The sequence below is a fragment of the Rousettus aegyptiacus genome, unplaced genomic scaffold (genome assembly GCF_014176215.1).
Source record: "Rousettus aegyptiacus isolate mRouAeg1 unplaced genomic scaffold, mRouAeg1.p scaffold_m13_p_2, whole genome shotgun sequence".
Lineage (NCBI taxonomy): Eukaryota > Metazoa > Chordata > Mammalia > Chiroptera > Pteropodidae > Rousettus > Rousettus aegyptiacus.
The window spans coordinates 165,639,384-165,657,772 of NW_023416295.1; the positions used below are offsets into that span (position 1 = coordinate 165,639,384).

Here is an 18,389-nt window from a genome sequence, read left to right on the forward strand (position 1 = left end):
GGCGCCTTCACCTAAATACTTGCCTTTTCTGATAACTGTCAAGAGAGGTTCACATTCCAATTATTACTTGTGATGCCAACTTTATAGTTTTTCCTGACAGCCAGGCTTAATGTCTGCCCCGTTTATTCTCATATGTCCACCCAATTGAATAACGAACGACGTGCGGCATGCCTGTTAAGTGCCAAGCGTGTGAAACAGCGATGAGAAGACCGTGGTGGACAAGATGATGGAGAGTAAAAAGGGCTCTCGCTGTTTCGGAGTTTACATTCTTGCGGAGGACAAAGATATTGACAACCAGTAACATGATTAATCGCAACTGGAGCCGAATGTTCCCAAGGATAGATCGCCCTGATCCTGCCTGCTTGTCCTCCACCTGCGTGTGGAGTTGGAGGCAGGACAGCTGTGATTTTCCTAAGCTGGTGGCCCCTCCCTTCCTGTTAACATAGCACATTGTGCATAGTCCTAACACAGCCATAACACACGGCACCGGAATTCTTCTAGACGGCCCTCTAACCTTGTGGAGTTGACTTCCTGTAGATACTGATGAATTTATTTTCCTATGAACAATACTTGCTTGGCACATGGTAGGGACTCAGGAAATGCTAAATCTTTGAGTATAGCCTTGGTACCCAATTTGTACTCAGTAGGCTTTGTTGAGAGAGACTGACACTTTAATTCCAGTGGGACTGACACACTTTAATTCCAGCAAGAATCCTGGCTCCTTGGCTCAAGATGGACTTTGATCTCCAGGATATTCTAGAATTAACTGAGTAGCTATTGTACATGCGGCAGGGGAGTGCTAGTTCAGTAACCTTCTTCCCTGAGTCACTCTTATACAAAAACCTTGTTATTCATGGTTTTATTGAACACTTTTTCCTAAAATACAAGGACTTGGGGTCCAGACTAACCCGAGTGTTTCACATGCATTTACGAAAAGGGAATTAGAGTAGGATACAGAGAGGAGAAGGAAGTTGAGGGATGTAACCTCAGGCCTTAGAGCTGCATGCTGAAATCACTGGTCAGGAGGGAGGGAGTAGAGATGGGTACTAGGTGCTGCCGGAGGCTCTTACTGGGCCCCACATAACTGTGTGGGGAATGGGAATATGAATGATCCTGTGAATTGTAATCAAAACTTGAAACTGACCAACTTGGCTATATGCCAACTCTACTAAACATTACCCAAAGCATTTCTCATTCAAAATATTTAAATAGCACACTTCTAGGACTGTAAAAATCAGTTTTTAGTAGGAAGAGTTCAAGAAGTATTTGCTAAATGAATAAAAGGTCTTAAATCCATCAACCACCAATAGGCAGGGCTTCTAGGACACTAACCCTTATAGTCAGGGGGAGAATACTACGTTCAGACATAGTTCATCTGCTCTGTTGGAGCACACTGATACTTCTCTTTCCCTTTCATGATTCTTGTTAGTCACAATTTAGACTAAATTGAAAAAGCTTTCCCCAAAAAAACTCCTAAAAAAATAATAAAACACATTACATATCTGTGTAAAATAGCAGTGCCTATGCTAAAATAGTGTTCTTTTACTAAAATATTTATTTATGCTCATAAAAACTGAATCTTGTATTCCCCTGGACAGTAATGGTAAATGTAGGCCTATAGATTTCTCAATTCTGTACAGTGCAATCAGGTTCAAATAGTAGGTAGGATATGAAGTACACATATCATGAAAAACAACTAAAATATTCCTTCTTATTAACAATGGTGAAAGAAGATAATGCACTTTTTCTTTTCTCAGTAGTGGAATTTATCGATCAGTAATAACTCATTATCCGGGATACTTTTAAAAATGCGTGTCATCTGAAAATATGTTGTTTCTGGATTTTTGACTCAAATTTATCTTGAGTTACCTTTAAATGATTATCACACTGAACATCTATCACTAAAAGCTACTTGTTATAAGTCTAAATGGCAAGAATTAGCCTATTAGAGACAGGAAAATGATATAATAATGACAATAATGGCAGCTGACCACAGCTGCAGAATACGGTTATGCAGACTACGCTCTGCACGATCCAGTGAGCTATACAGCATGACAGCCCTGTAACTAACGTTTATCTAGTATATCCCGCCACATGCCAGGTACTGTCATGAGCATTTCATATGCGGTATGAAGTAGATACTACACTTGTCCCCATTTTATAGATGAGAAAAAAGAAGGCACAGAAGGTTAATAACTCACGTATTCTCAAGCTAATGAGTGACAGAGTCATCAGGCAACGGACTCAAGAGCCCACATTCTTACTTGTTACCCTGTACTGACTAACTCAGGTTTACAATCTCCATTACTTGAAAAAAAAATCTCTTTGATTTTACATCTTTCTTGCAGATAACTTTATTTTTGAAAGTATATGGTATTTGGAAGACAGTATTCTTATTTGAAATAATCTTTAAAATACTATTTTACTAAATATATGGTAGCTGTTCCTTCATTCAGAATATTTATAGAATCTATTTAATTTGTAATCATATCTCACAGACGAATGCTTTCCCCCTTACCTAAAACAAACAAAAAATTTAAAAAGAAGAAGGAAAAAAACAACACAAAGCACACAAGATTCCATATATGCATATACTTTAATAACAAGGTCACTTTGGCTGTAAATGAACAAAGAAAGGGAGACAGAGAACTTAACACATGATACTACCACAAGTATGGTCAAAACAGGCATACAGGAAGGTTTAAAACATATACTGTGTTAACAGAGGCTATCGCTACCAATTTTGATTACACACATTTTCTTAAACATTATCAAAGAGTGCAAAGTTAGAGCAAACAATGATATCAGGAAAATTTTAACAAAGTCTTTTAAGAAAGTCTAAAAACCTTCTATTTTCCCACGTTGACTCTCAAAACTTTGATTTTTATATCATAGTATCACTTTGCCACTTACACTTTTACCATACATGAAAAATTATCAAAAATATATTGATGGGTCTATACTAATTGTGACTATTTATATTTACATTAAGCAACTTCTTTAACCAAGTTCTTTATATACAAATTACCATGTGTCCTATGTGAAATTCATAAAAAGTTGAAAACCACAGAAATGTCATTAGAAACAACTGCTTTCCATCAAAGAACATTTTAAAATAATTTAACTGAAAACAGTATTGAACTCCCCCACCAATTTCAGCTGCAACAGTATTCCTCTTGAATGTTTTCTGTGATTTAAGGGGAAAAAAAACTAGATAAAGCTTGATTGCAAAGAATTAAATGATAAAAATTTGATGAGTGTTTACGGACATTGTCTTCAAGAAAAGTATAATTAGGTTGGCAATAAAAAAACAGCAATAATTTTTTAAATGGAGATAGTTTAAGTTAACTGAAGAAACAAAAGTCTTTAAAAACTGGCGCCTGCACTGTATAAATATTTTTCATATAAATTTACTTCACAAAATAGTATTCAATAGCCAGCTGAACTGAATATAGGCATAGCTTTTTTGATATTTCCAAAAAGGGCCAACATTTTTTAAAAATTAAACTATTTCCAAACTGGAAAGAATTGAGATTTCTGAAGTATCACAATAGATTAAAAAAAAAATTATAAAGACTTAAGAGGCAAAGATTTGGGGGAAAGTTTGTAAAGGGATTATATTAATACCACTAAAATTACCATTAAAATTAAAAAGTCTCTTTGTTTTAGAATCATGGTCACATAGGAAGGAAATGAAAAAGATCTCTTTTTCTGAGAAAAAAACTTGAGCACAAATTCATAAACTTTTCAAATTTAAAAGTTACTGAATAAGATGGCCATAAAAATGAGTGAATCATTTTGTCCTGTATAGATGCATTTCTCTTGTCTGAGAACTGAGTTTATAACGATCACTGAGAAATGTATGCCTCTCTGGTTTGAAAACAGAGATTGGCTCCATTTTGGAGATTATCTTAATTTATGTTGATTACACACTCCACTGAAGCAAGATATAAAGCTCTAAAATAGTTACCTAATTAGTGCTTTGTCGCTGGACTTTAGGACCGATACTCTGCATGTCCTCCTCTTGACTAGGACGTTTCCCACTGCTGAGACCAGTGCCCATGGAGCTTCTTCCTACACATTTAAAAAATGTACGTTAACAACAGGAAAGGTGGAAAGAACAGTAAGCTCAACTGCTTTATACTTACCTTGCTTTAACATGTGAGTTTGCTGACCGTCTCCATGAGCATAATGTAAACTACCACTTCCTTGAGAGCAACCTGTTAGTATTTAAAACACAGTAAAATTACTTAAAATAAATTCCAAGCTGTATATAGTAAGACTACAAATCCGGTTTTCAGGATTTGTATTTAAGGTCATGTATGCTTTTTAGGACAAAACCTTAATCTTTCATATGATCCAAAAATCACATGCCCAAATCAGGAAAACTGAAATTTAGGGTCATAGAAATATTGACTGTTCAAAGGCAAAATCACTGGTAATCATTTTCTTTAGAAAAATTCTTAACTGGATGACAACACTTAGACACTTGACCACAAAGGCAAAACATAGGACAACAGTGAGATATGCATCCTTTCTTCACCTTTTGACCCTCTGTTCCACACTCCTGCCTCAGCACACCTGTCCGAAACATATGTCCTTAGAGATAAGGGAGTAAGGGGCTGCCAGATGAGAGTTAAACAATTCAAATCACAAAACGAGGAGGAGACACAGACAATGTGGCAGTTAACTAGCTTGAGCAAATATATCAACCCTTCTAAAAAGAAACAGTGGGTTGGCTCAGAAAAGTAGGTTCTAGAGAAACATTTTTGTCAGTGTGTCCAGATTATGAAAAAATATGAGCATTCTAGCCCTAAGAGAAGTCACCTCATGGCCTTAACAAGATAATATACTTATTTTTGTTATAATTTCATGTTCATCAAATTATTCTGAATAAACAATTCAGGTTTTCGGGTATTCAAAATTGGAAAAGTTGGGTGTCCTGATCAGGGATGAGAACTATCATTGGAAAGGCTATCTCCACCATAAATTAATAATCTAGCATTCCCTGTTGATATTTTAATTCACATGATTTAAAAATTTCAAGTCTGTTGTTCACAGAATGGTGACCTCTATGCTGAAAATGTTATTTTTGAACTTGTAAGGGTGAAGGTCAGACTCTGGACTATGGCAGCTTCACCAATGAATGGTGCTCCTCCTGGTCTTACCATTAGTAACGCTTCTGGTAGTGATACTTGATGCTATGCATTATTTTTGTACGACACTATTTAAAACTTCATATGACAATGTGAAAGTACTTAATTCCACTGAATTGTACATTTTAAATGGTTGAAATGCTAAGTTTTATGTTATGTATATTTTACAATTTATTTATAAATTTACTGATGGCCTGTTCATACTAGAGACTATGCCAGGTACTATGGATACAAATATTACTAAGACATGAGGTCTATCTTCAAGAGGCTCACAGTCAAGTGAGAGGAGACAGATATATAAAATTATTAAGTACAGTCACGTTATTAGGTGTTGGGATAGAAGCTGGTATAGGACACAGTGGGGACAGACACTAGGGAAGGAAAGGTCAATTTTACTGGAAGATTCACAGAGATGGCCCTTAGGCCAAGTCATAAACTAGTCGCCTTAGTTTCATTTTCTCAACTTCAGTTTATTCCTCTTATAGTTCTAAGATAAATGAGAATAATCTCATTAGAAAATACTGAGTGAAAGCAACCAGACACGAAAAATGAATACAAACTGTGATTCTATAAAGTTCAAAAATGGGCAAAACTAGTATTAGAAATTAGGAGAGTGATTACCTTTAGGAGGAGGGGATAAATTAATATGTTCGATAAATATACTAGGAATTTCCTTAAGATGGGATTTTATTTCCTTAGAGAGCTAAACGATAAGCAAGCACTAAGGATCTCCCTAAGTCCCTAAATTCGTGAATACTTCTTTCACCTATAACTTCCCCATAGAAATGTAATAAATCACATTTTCATAAGAATAATAGTGCAAGAGACAATGAGTAGAGAACAGAGCTTTGCTCATCAATTGGCTACGACCAGCTTAGTCACTTACAAATACCACAAATCCCTATATATGTCTTCAGCGACATCATAGTAGTTAAATTTCAAATGCCAAGATTATATATGATGGGGATCTTAGAGTAAAAAGCAACTTAAAAAAAGGATTTCTTGTTTAAAAAAAAGTTTTTTAAGGCCAAAAGTTTATCTAGTCACTTTCCCCTATGTTATACTATCAGTAGCACCAAAAGGATTTTCTACTTATAAAGATATTATGAGAGGAAAATTGCATAGAAAAGAAATTCAAAGGAAAAACACTAACATTTTTATATTGACTGTTTCTGTTATATTTTTCTGAATTTTCTAAACTCTCTATAGTAAACAGTGGTTTTAAAAAGCAATTTTGAAGTATACTTGACATACCACAAAATTCACCTGTTTCAAGTTTACAATTCAACAAATTTTAGTAAATTTACAGAGTTCTGTAACCATCAACACGATCCAGTTTCATCACCCCCAAAAGATCCCTCATGCCCATTTGTATTCATTCTTTATTCCTACCCCTAAGCCTAAAGTAACCAATAATCTACTTGGTCTCTTTTAAAGATACGCCTTTTCTGGATAGTTCATATAAATGAAATCATGAAGTATGTGGTCTTTTGTGTCTAGCTTCTTTAAGTTAACATTCTATTTTTGAGGTTTATCCATGTTGTAGCATGTATCAGCATTTTGTTCCTTTTTATGAATATGACATTGTAATAGATATATTTTGACTATTATAAGTAAATATTCACATATAAGTCTTTGTGTAGGCATATGTTTTCATTTCTTTCAGATAGATACTTAGAAATGAAATTTCTGGGTTCTATGTTAAATTTATGTTTTAGCTTTTAAGAAACTGCCAAAATCTTTTTCGAAGCGGCTGTACCATTTTATATCCCACCTCTCAGCAGTGTATGAGGTTTCCAGTCTCTTTGCATCCTCCATGACACTTGTTATTGTCTGTCTTTTTTATTCTAACCACTTAAGTGGGCACAGGGTAACCAACTCACCCCAGTTTGTCCAGATTTCTTCAAGTGTTAGCCTTGAAAGTCTTGTGTCCCAAGAAACTCCACAGTCTCAGGCAATCAGTGATAGCTGGTTACCCTAAGTGGCTGTGAGTTACTATTTCTTACTAGTTTAAATTTGAACTTCCCTAATGACTAATAATGCTGAACAGGTATTTTATAATAGGAAAAGAACCCCTAAAAATTAAATAAAAACTAAAACACATTATTACAGTAAACAGATTATGGTCTGTTTATTATAAGAATGAAAATATTTCAAGACTTCTATGTATAGCTTATTTCTTTCATGAACACACAAAAAACCTATAAAAGGAGTGGAAGAAAATGCAATTTATGTTGCAGAGATTAAGAATTTTCCACAGTCATTTAAAAACCTAAGAAAAGTCATAAAGAATCCTGCCCTTTGATATGCCCGTGAGACACTGTAAAATAAAATCCCACGAACAGGGTAAGTATAGGGCATAAAGGGATGTGCTTCAGAAGTATGAAAGTCTTTTCAAGTGGAGCAGGAATCTGAGGGGAGAAATGCTTTACAGCACAGTCCAAATCCTAAGGATCTTTCCACAATCATTTCCATGTCGAAGACTACAATGCTCTCTCCTTCATCTGCCTATCCAAATGCTACCCACCCACCATGTTCCAGGAAAACTTCCTTAATTCCTTCATCCCTCAATAATCTCTCCCTTTTTTCCTACTGCATGTGGAGGTAGCATCTTACAATATGCCACTTTTTAAATTTGTTTTTGTTTCCCTTTCACACTCCATTTAGACTATAAACTCATTGTAGCTTTTATGTCTTCTATCCCTTGAGAAAACCTCACAGCACCTAGTTACAAAGTGTGTTACAGGCAAATATTTACATTAGAGTACTTTTAAGATTTACTAATCCTGTTATATCATAAAATATCATGTTTATAGATTTGTGAAGCAAAGTTATTCCAATTTAACTTGCTACCATGATTAGTTTTTGCAGATAACTCCAAATAATGAACAAAGATTTGAGTGGACTAAGAAGCAGTAGGTACCATCATTATCCATTAGCTAGGCACCCAAAACCTGTTGCTTCCCGGCTCCTTTGCTACCTGCCTGTTATCTTAGTACTTCACAGAACTCTTGTGTGGGCAGAAAAGGCAGGCTGTGAACTGAACGAGAGATCTGACAGAAATTTTGAAATGATACCTTGTTGAAATGTACTTCGAATTCTTAGGAGCCTCTGGGCAAGAACATTTCTGACATATACTGTCATCACTGGCAACTATTTGACTGTCAGGTGAAACACATTCTAGTAATAAAATATTTTATCTTTTAAACACTACATATGGCATTACATTTGCAAGGGAGGCCCAGTGAGACAGGAAAGAAAAGAACTTTAGGACTAATCAAACCTGAATCTGAATCTTAGCTCAACTACTTACTAACTGTGGAATATTGCTTGAGTTCCCAACCCTTTCCAGGCTTATTTCCCCAATCATGAAATGAGAATCCCACCATCACCTCCTCAGGTTAGAGTGAAAATGTGGCAAAATTCCCTTTGTTCTGGAAACGAAGTAGGTAGTCAAAATGTGAGTCCCTTTATTCCTTTCTTCCTAATTGTCAGAGGATAAAATACATGCTCTCTTTCTTTCAAAAGGATGCAAGATATTTCTGAATTCAGAAAGATTCAATTTTTAAAAGTTTTACTTTTAATAACAATTTTGAACATTTTTTTTTTTTTAAAGTAAGCCTTCCTCAAATGCTGCCTTGTTTTTAATCAAATTAATTAGCTTCGTGCTATTTTTGGTAAGAACCTTTGAAAACTGATAATAATGATTCAAATTTCCAATACATTCTGACTTCTTGCCATTATTAATATCACCCATATTAAGAATATATGAAGCAACTAAATATATATCATACAGAAAACCATTACAGACCAGACCTTGTAAGAAAAAACTCTTGTGCAAAGGACTAGAGGTCCTACAGGAGCATGTGTATGATAAATCTACTGGCCATGTTCACAGGACCACTGACCTTCTTAACAAATTACCTTATAGCTGATTATATCTAAAGAGAGTAAAAAGTAATAAACATTCTGAAAATGACATTTGAGTTTCATTTTACCCTAAAATTGCTTTCCTCATTCAGTTTACAAGAAGATCTTGACCCAGACTCTACTACATATTATGCTTTCCATCTCTAAAATGTCACTAATGGAGTGAGGGTGTGTGTACACATGTGTGCATGCATACAAAGAACTTACTACACAAATTTTAAAGATAGATTTTTAAAAACATATTATAGTGAGGTTCAATAAACAATATATTTGGTTATTAATCAATCTCTTTATGTTACCCAAGTACATAAATTTCTTTTTCACTTACTTCCACTGCTGCTACAACCTGGGATATTTTCTCCAGGAGAATATCCCATGAGGCCTCCATTCCCATTAGGATTAGAAGGCACTGATGCAAGAAGACCTAAAGGGAAAAAAAACTCCTATTAAATTATGATCAAGACCAAATCAAGGATAGGTACATAAACAACTGCCAAAGAAAGAAATCAAAAGCTGTTACTGACAGACCTAGTCCTCTGTATCGTGAAAGCTGCTGGTAGATCTGCTTCATCCTCTCGATATTCAAACGGCTTGCTTCCGCATGGTTCACCATTGGTTTGGGATAATTAACTCCTATCAAACATTTGGCTACCTTTTGGATACCTTCTGGTGCATTCCAGGGATCATAGATATATTTCGCAGGGAAGCCTCTTAGGACAGGCAAATAACGCCTTTTTGGGAGAAGAAAGAAAATTTTTTAAAAAAATTAACTAAAAGCAATTGTAACAAATTATTTATTAGCTATGAATGACCAAAATCAAATCAATACCATTTAAATGATTTGTTTACTCTTCTCATCTCTGCTGCCCATGATGAGTGGGGAATACTTTAAGCATTGCTTAAACATATAAAGCTCTTCCTGGATTAGTTCTTCCAAATTGAATAATAATCACTCTTGATTTACCTGATATAGTCTCCATTGGGATCTGTTCTCCTTCCAAAACCGACAGGGCAATAGCAGTGAAAAAACTGCTGGAAAAAGGAACTACAAGACAGCCACATCCAACTTCCAGCATTTATGCTCCAATCTGCATCAAGCAATAATTCTTCAAATACCTTCAGAAGTAACAGTAACCAATTAGTTTGCACACACATAATTCTCAAAGCAAGTATTTTTCAGGTCTCTGCAGAGCAAAAGTCAAGGCAAAGAAAATCTAGCATAGAAGTGTAAAATTAAACATTCCAAAGTTAGCTTCCTTGTCTATAATCTGTTCTATAATAAGTTCTTTCAAGAAAAGTACCCTATCAGTAATAAAGTGGATTTCTGAACAGAATTTATCTTTCCAGTTTTTGCAGTGTTATGTGGGAGTAGGGTAAAAAAGTTACTCAAGTCACTGATTTAAAAGGAATATGAGGAAACTCATAGACACAGACAACAGTTTAGTGGTTACCAGAGGGAAAAGAAGGGGAGGGGAGAAATAAGTAAGGGTAAAGGGGGTCAAATATATGGTGACAGAAGGAGATTTGACTTTGGGTGGTGAACATACAGTGCAGTATACAGATGATAAATTATTGAATTGTATACTTGAAACCTATATGATTTTATTAAGCAATATCACCCTGATAAATTTAATCTAAAAAAAGGGACATAAAGTTAAAAAAATAGAAAAAAAAAAGCAGTAAATACTTTCATGAAAGCAAAAGTGCTACCAAATAAATCATCAACAGAAACTTAGAAGCTTGGTACACTGGCCTAGATAAAGGGAACATCCAAATATAAATGACCTTTTGAAATGCACTGGCATTCAGATGAGAGGTGGGTTAGCTGGCTGGGTTAAAAAGGTGAAGGGATTAAGAAGTACAAATTGGCAGTTACAAAACAGTTGCAGGGATATAAATTACAAAATAGAAAATATAGTCAATAATACTGTAATAATTATGTATCGTGCCAGGGGTGTACTAGACTTATTGGGGCAATTCCTTCGTAACTTATATAAATGTCTAACCACTATGCTGTACACCTGAAACTAATAGAATACTGAATGTCAACTATAATTGGAAAAAAAATCGAACTAGGTCAGAAAAAAAAAACTGCAAAAGGTATACAGATATTAACCAGTAAACTTTTAAATAATTTTTAAAAATGCACTAGCAGCATAGAGTTTAAATTTTGAATTTATTGATCCAAAAGGGAAACAATGTAAATGAATTATTTTTTATAAATTCATTAAGTGTGTGCTATACATCTACTTCATATACAACTTTGTACTAGGAAATATGATATACAAAAAACAAAGGGTCCGAAATGGTCCGATAAAACATATATGTAACTCCCGTTATGTATAACCACAAGAAGATGTCACAAAATAAATGTAGTTTGCTTTACTTTACACAGAAGTATTACTAAAAAGCTGTGATGTTGAAGTGAGGTGAAATAATATATATTTTAAATTTACACTATGAATTCACTATTTCTAAGAACTCCTGAGTGAATTCTTTTTGTGACAAAAATGATCACCCATAAATATATCAACAGAGTTTAGTCCAAAGTGTTAAATCTTCTAGTTCTCTTGATGGCTAGGCTAGTGTAGCCACAAAAATGATGTTAGGTTAGCTGAACCAGTTTTCACTATTTCTCCTGTCTAATTACACCATTCTGCTCTCCAAAAATGTGATTGTGGGAATTAAATGCTTTATGCACTGAAAAACCAAACTATAAACAAATGTACATAATAGACAACGTCTAGAAATTATTTTAATAAGGTATAGAGTCCTTCAAAATAAGACCACCACGTACCTTCATTCCTTCTTCCCAACTAATCCACAGGTCACCTCGCGTCAGGAAGCAAGCAACTGCATGTCTGGCCAAATGGTGAATCCAACCCTCCTGACGAAGCTGTGTCATGATGGCATCAATCCATGGAAAACCTGTCCGGCCTTCTGCCCACTTCGCTAAAGCCTCAGGATTCTTATCCCAAGGAATCTGAACACAGATGGGGTTTCCTTCCATTTTATCAAAGCGTGGATTATTTGTTGCTGCTGTATAGAAAAATTCACGCCATAATAGTTGCCCATAAAGGGAAAGAGGAGGAGAACTGTTCTTTTTAACCTAAGATTAAAAAGCAAAGAAGTATTGTAAGCAATTTTTTTAAAAAGTATTTGAAAAATAAAATCCAGTTTTAGTTAATACCTTCTTATAGAGATCTGTTAGTTTGAAGTAAAATAGTCGACATGACAAACAACCAAATCGGAGGTAAGGACTGAGTCCAGTAGGGCTAGCAAGCAAGGAATTTGCATTCATTCGAGGTCTTTCAAAGTTTGCCACCCAAGCCTGAAAACAGAGAGAATAACATTAATTGTTTTTTCCATTTTAAAACAGTTTGAAATATTGATTTTTCTAAAAATAGTAATAGTTCTTAGGGAATAAAATCTTATTATTCCAGCCACAAATGATGTTTTAATTAAAAAAAAAAAAAGGATAAAAGTGTTTTTTGTTTGTTTCAGCCATCTTCATGCAGCACATACTCATGCGAAATAAATTACCTCCGAATTCCTAACACAAGGCTGAAAGCACCTTCGATCTGTCTCTTTGACACTGAAATGAAGGTGAAATAGAAGAAACCTATCCTAGCTTCAGACTTATGGTCATCAGATAGTAGCTTACACAGAAATAATAGAAGAGGTAGTATCAGTAGTAACTAAAGAGGAAATAATCAGAAGAGGAGGGAAAAGGTATTTAAGTGAAGAGAGAGTTGTTAATTTTCAAATGATTAGGTTTGTGCTATTTTAAGTATTTTTCTCAACCTCTTTTCGAGAGTCTATTTTTTATTTATAAAATAAGGGTGCAGTTATTTTTTAAATGCCAGTTTGGAAACATGAGCATGATCTATATTATCATACTTTTCTTTCCAAATGCCTTTCCAAACGTGTTAGGGCTTCAGTTTCTCCACCTGGCCATACTGCAGAGGGTAAGCCATCTGTATCAAATCCTAAAAATAAAAAAAATTAAAAATCATTCTTCTGGAACTAATTTTTATTTAACCACAGTAATTGTGAGAAAAAATTACTTTAGAGAAAAATTATAACATAAAAATGAACTGAGGGTCCTGTATAGATTCTCACATATAGAGGCTATAACATATTCTCTATTCTCTAGAATGTACATCTTAAGGTGATTACAGATAGATTACATATTTTAGAAAACATAAATAAGACATAGATTTATCACTTCTTAGTTTGAGTTTCTTTTCTTTTTTCTCCTTTCTATCCCTCTTAATGCAACACAAATTACATGCTGGATTTTCTGAGTGATTTATGAACTCGAGCTTCACGTTTATCACCATTTATACCAACCTAGCTCTTCCAGTGAAGGGACTCCATATTTCTCATCGTGGTCATCTGACAGAGGAGTTGTGCACTTTTCTATCACTTCTGAAGTAATTGTCTCTACTGGTATCTCTAGAGGTTCCATTTTGCTGATGAGGGTCTGGAATCTTTTATAAGTAAGAGGGGGTTGTCCACCATTGAGTTCTATGATCCTATTACAAAAGTTAGTAAAATGCAGTTATTATAAAAAAATGACAATGTATTTTGAAGATAAGCTCTGAAAAGGCTTAAAATCAGAAAATAAAATTAATTACTTAAGACTTCCAGGAGAATTACCAGGAAATTTGTTAAAAACGGTTAATGAATCTAAATATCATTTTCTTTATTTTCTAGACATCTGCGAGGTGTCAAAAACTTACATCACACAAATACCAAATCCTCTATGACAAAGGGTACTAAGCACTTATTAATTAAAAAAAAAAAAAGCTAACAGCCTAAACGCAATAACAAAAAAATACAGAAATGTAAATACATATTATAACTTAGCTCAAAGAATCTCTTAATTATCAATAAAAACTAAAACAGGCCAATATTATACAAAGGAGCAAACAAGTTTCATTAGGATTCTATATTACTATAGTAATAATCAGTTTTTAGTTTCTATTATGCTCATGCTTTTGTCAAAAATACTTATCTTATATATACATTTTATGTATCTATGTACGTAGTTTATGTTTTCTTCTGATCGCTGATTGCTTCATCAAATCATACTAAAAGGAAAGATGAGCTTTTGCCAATGATTGTTTGAATTAATCACTATTTGAGAAAAACTAATTATTCTCTTTCACTATGGCCATTTGCTTAGCATTTAGTCTTCATAAAGAACTACTGGTAAAATCCAACGACATCATTTTATGGTCAGACACTGAAGCCTACCAAGAGAGCTAAATAAATTAGCCAAGGTCACATAGCTAATAGATAGCAAACCAAGGTTTTCTTAACTAATCTTATGAACCTTCGAAAATCCCAGCATTTAATACTTCCTAAATTTAAACTTGACCACAGATCCTTTGTTGAACAAAGAATCACCAAGGACTCTTATTTCAAGAAATACACTTTGAGAAATATGATATTATGCCATTGTTCAGAGACTACAGCTATACAAAGTAATATTTCACATAATTTGCATCTGGACTTAAAATCTAGACAGATAAGACATACACACATGAAGTAAAATAACTTATGACAATTATATAAAAAATGTCAAGGCAGTATATGCCTATGTATCATATAAACTGTGAAATAAATATTACTAAGAGCCCAAAAAGGCAATATTACAGTAGGCTGAGTTAGAACAATCAAGGACAATTCTGATACTCTTAATAGCTTTGAAACTGAAATTGAGTATTTTTATCTTGTGCATTATGTCTGTAATTCTGGTATCTATCACTGGGTAAGTATCACAGCAGTTAAAATGATGAGTGTTTGATATATATTTATTTAATTCTTCTACAACTCTATTATGTATATGTTATTATTTCCATTTTACAAACCTAAATCTCATAGGTTAAAACTTATTTGTCTATGTACTTACTATACTACTGACCTGTATACTTAAAAATGGCTAAGATGACAAATTTTGTTATGTGTATTTTACTATAATAAAAGAAGAGGAAAATACTTACTTGTCTAGGTCATATAACGTATGTGAAATTCGTACAATTACTTCTACTCCAGCTTCGGTAGCCAGTTTCTTAATAGCTGCATCTCGTTCCTTTCCAAAGGGCTCAGAATCATATTCAATGGAAAGTTTGGCTATGTTCCATTCCTAAAATAAGATCAAGGGGCAAAAATTTACACAAATTTTAAGAATAATTTTTCTATTATAACAATACAGACTAAAAAAAAGTGAAAAGCTCAAACTCTACAAATAAAAAGATTACACATAAATCAAACTTTGAATATGCAGGAATAGAATGCACAATTTATAAATTCAAAAATATGTAAATAAGAAATGTATGCTCACTAGACATCAAGCATTGTGCTAAACATCAGGCAGTCTAGCAATATGCTTAAAACCAGCTTCTTACACTAAATGTGTTTGTACAGCACTTTACTTTTTTAAATAATTTACACTTAACATTATCTCATTTGCTCCTCAGAACAACCCTCAGAGTTTGGCACTCTGGTTGGTATCTTCATTTTGCAGATATTGTTATTTTAAAAATTTAGGGACTTGCTCAAGTTCACAGTGAGCTAAAATACCTGAATGTAGGCCTACTGGTTCCATGAATTGGTTTTCAATAAATCTTTGAAAGTTAATATGGTATAAGCTGCTGTGTTGAGGTACTTTTTTATTTCTGATTACCGAAAAAATGTTAACTGTGGAAAATAGAGACATAGTAATAATAATAGCAGCTATTTGAGTGTCAGGTGCTATTAATACATTCTGCACATCTCTTTATAGTGATTTTCAGTGAGGAGACTATGACTTGAGGGAATTAAGTAGTTTTCCAGGAAGGGGTGGATAGTAAAGTTATTTTTTATTATTATTCTAATATCTACTCTGATATATTTTACAAAGAAAAAATTATCACTTGTAATACTACTATTATTTAACAGATTATATGATAATATATTATAATTCTCCAAAGTCATACAGGTTAGACAAGGGCTGTCCCCAATGGTTTTTTTTTAAAATAAACTTCATGGTACGCATTTTATCTTCATACATACATCTTAAACATTTTGGGGCACTGTCCTATTTTTTTCTAGAAATAATTCCTTAAAAATAATTAATGGATAGGATATGCGCATTTAAAAATTTGATAGATACTGTCAAATTTTCCACCCAATGTACTGTACCAACTTACATGCTCTTCTATAGTACACCAAAGTGCTTGTCTCCATACATTTGCTCCTTACACATACAATAATGGTGCCACTAATATACCCACATTATACAAAGAAAAATTATATCTCATTCAAAAATATTTCCTTTCTTGAAAACCTTGAAGAATTCCTACCAAAATGTTGATAGCTTCTCCCTTTGAAGTGTAGAGTTTAGAAATGTAAATAAGATAATTATTTTTTTATTTTACACACTGTTGCATTGTTCAGATTTGTTAGTATGATCACATACTGCTTTTAAAATTTTTAAATAAAATTAAAATAATAGCAAAACATATTTGTTTTATGATAAAGCAGTACAGAATAATAGTTAAAAAAAAAAAAGATCTAACATTCTGAGTTCAAAGACTGACTCAGCCATTTGTACAAATTGCTAAACTCTCTGTCTGTTTCCTTACCTATAAAATGAATAAAATGTAAGTAAAGTGTTTAGAGTGTACCTAGCACATAAACACTATGTAAGAGTTTGCTACAGTAAAGTGGAAAAAAAAAAAAACACATTAAGTTATTGGGTTGCTGAAAGATTAATACATAACACATGTAAATTGTTTAGGACACAGTACATAGTACACCCTTAATGAATAACAGTTATTATTATTACTAGCCATTTGTATGTTTCTCCTTTTGAGTTATAGCTTATATTTGCTTGGTTTTCTTTTGCAGTTAATTATTGTCTTATGGATATGTAAGAGCTCCTTACATTTTAAAGATAGCAGCCTTTCTCTGTCATGTATGTTACAAATTTTTTTTCTAAATAGTGGTGTGCAATTTAATTCTATGATCTTTTCGACAAAAAGTTTTTAGTTTATAGATAGTAAATAGTAGAATTTGAGATGAGTCAATAATGCTCCCTTGCCTTTTTCCTTTTTGGTAAAGGAAAGAAACATAAGTCAGAGAGCTAAAGATAAAAATATAGCCCACATTACTAGTAAAACTGAATTGGAGAAAAGATATTAAGTTTATGGCAGGTAAGTTTGCTACTATTTCACTCCGAATTAAACAGATTTACCTATCCAGCGATAAGCAGCAGCTTCCCTGCAGTGGGGGCTGCCCCTATAAAAGTAATCACATGTAAAAAGAGAATAGGATACATGCTCTCTGCAACTGAAGAGGAGAAAAGGTATTATCTGAGCTATTAATAAGCCTAGCTCCTTCTACTAAACTCAACAGTAGTGAATGAGATCATTCAGTTCTTCCCTGGGGATACAATAGTGAACATATTTCCACAAGAAAAAAGAAAAGCTAGGAAAGAGAAGGTTCCCCAACATCAAATGTATTCATTCACACACAAAATATCTACTATAATTCTTATTACAGCCAGATACGATGCTAGGTCCCTCCCCCATCCCCGCCAGCCTACTGAAGACAACTAGCAACACAGAGATAAGTAAAAATATAGTAACTATTAGAAAAAAAATAGAAAGCTATAACAGAGAATGTGGGGGTGAGAGTGAGCTGGTAAGCTAATTCTGTTCTTCTTTTGCCCCTAATTACAGTGGCTAAACTCTCAGTCAGTAGTGAAAGTGACTCTCCTCACTTTGTCGCCCATCTTTGGTGGAAAGCATTCAGTGTTTCACTGGTAAGTATCACGTTAGCTATGGTTTTTGAAGACAACCCTTATTAAATTGCTATTTATCAATATTCTATTCCTAGTTTGCTTAAAGTTTTTCCAAAATCAGAAGTGGGTGTTAAATTTTGTGAGATGTTTTTTCTTCATCTATTGAAATAATCATATCTTTTCCTTTATTAATAGGATGGATTTTTATAATCTTTAACTTTGTATTCCTGGGATAAACCCCACTGATCATGATAATGTATTATTTAAAAATACAGCTAAATTCAATTTGTTAAGCATATCTGGGTGTATGTTTATGAGGGACACTTAGCTATACTTTTTCTTAAAATTTCTTCATCGGGTTTTTGTATATTATGCTGGCCCCATGAAACAAGCTGGGAAGTATTCTCAACATGCTCCTCTGCCTTCTAAAAGAGTATTATAAGACTGGTATTACTGTATTTGTTTCTTAAATATGTGATAGAATTCGTAAGTATAGCCATCTTTGGCCT

The 18,389-nt window shown here is 33.7% G+C and overlaps 1 protein-coding gene across 1 annotated transcript in view; it reads right to left on the reverse strand.

Annotated features, from left to right (window-relative positions):
- Positions 1–2,577: 2,577 nt before the first annotated feature.
- The window catches only part of CRY1 (cryptochrome circadian regulator 1), a 44,032-nt gene continuing 28,220 nt past the window's right edge, over positions 2,578–18,389 (reverse strand). Inside the window, exons 3-13 of the mRNA XM_016148063.2 lie at positions 15,098–15,240; positions 13,440–13,624; positions 12,987–13,075; positions 12,277–12,417; positions 11,884–12,195; positions 10,051–10,202; positions 9,615–9,817; positions 9,415–9,510; positions 4,149–4,220; positions 3,971–4,074; positions 2,578–3,187 (exon numbers count right to left, since the gene is read on the reverse strand). Of these exons, the coding sequence (XP_016003549.1) occupies positions 3,971–4,074; positions 4,149–4,220; positions 9,415–9,510; positions 9,615–9,817; positions 10,051–10,202; positions 11,884–12,195; positions 12,277–12,417; positions 12,987–13,075; positions 13,440–13,624; positions 15,098–15,240 (1,497 nt within the window). The 3' untranslated portion in view covers positions 2,578–3,187. The remainder of the gene's footprint in view (positions 3,188–3,970; positions 4,075–4,148; positions 4,221–9,414; positions 9,511–9,614; positions 9,818–10,050; positions 10,203–11,883; positions 12,196–12,276; positions 12,418–12,986; positions 13,076–13,439; positions 13,625–15,097; positions 15,241–18,389) is intronic.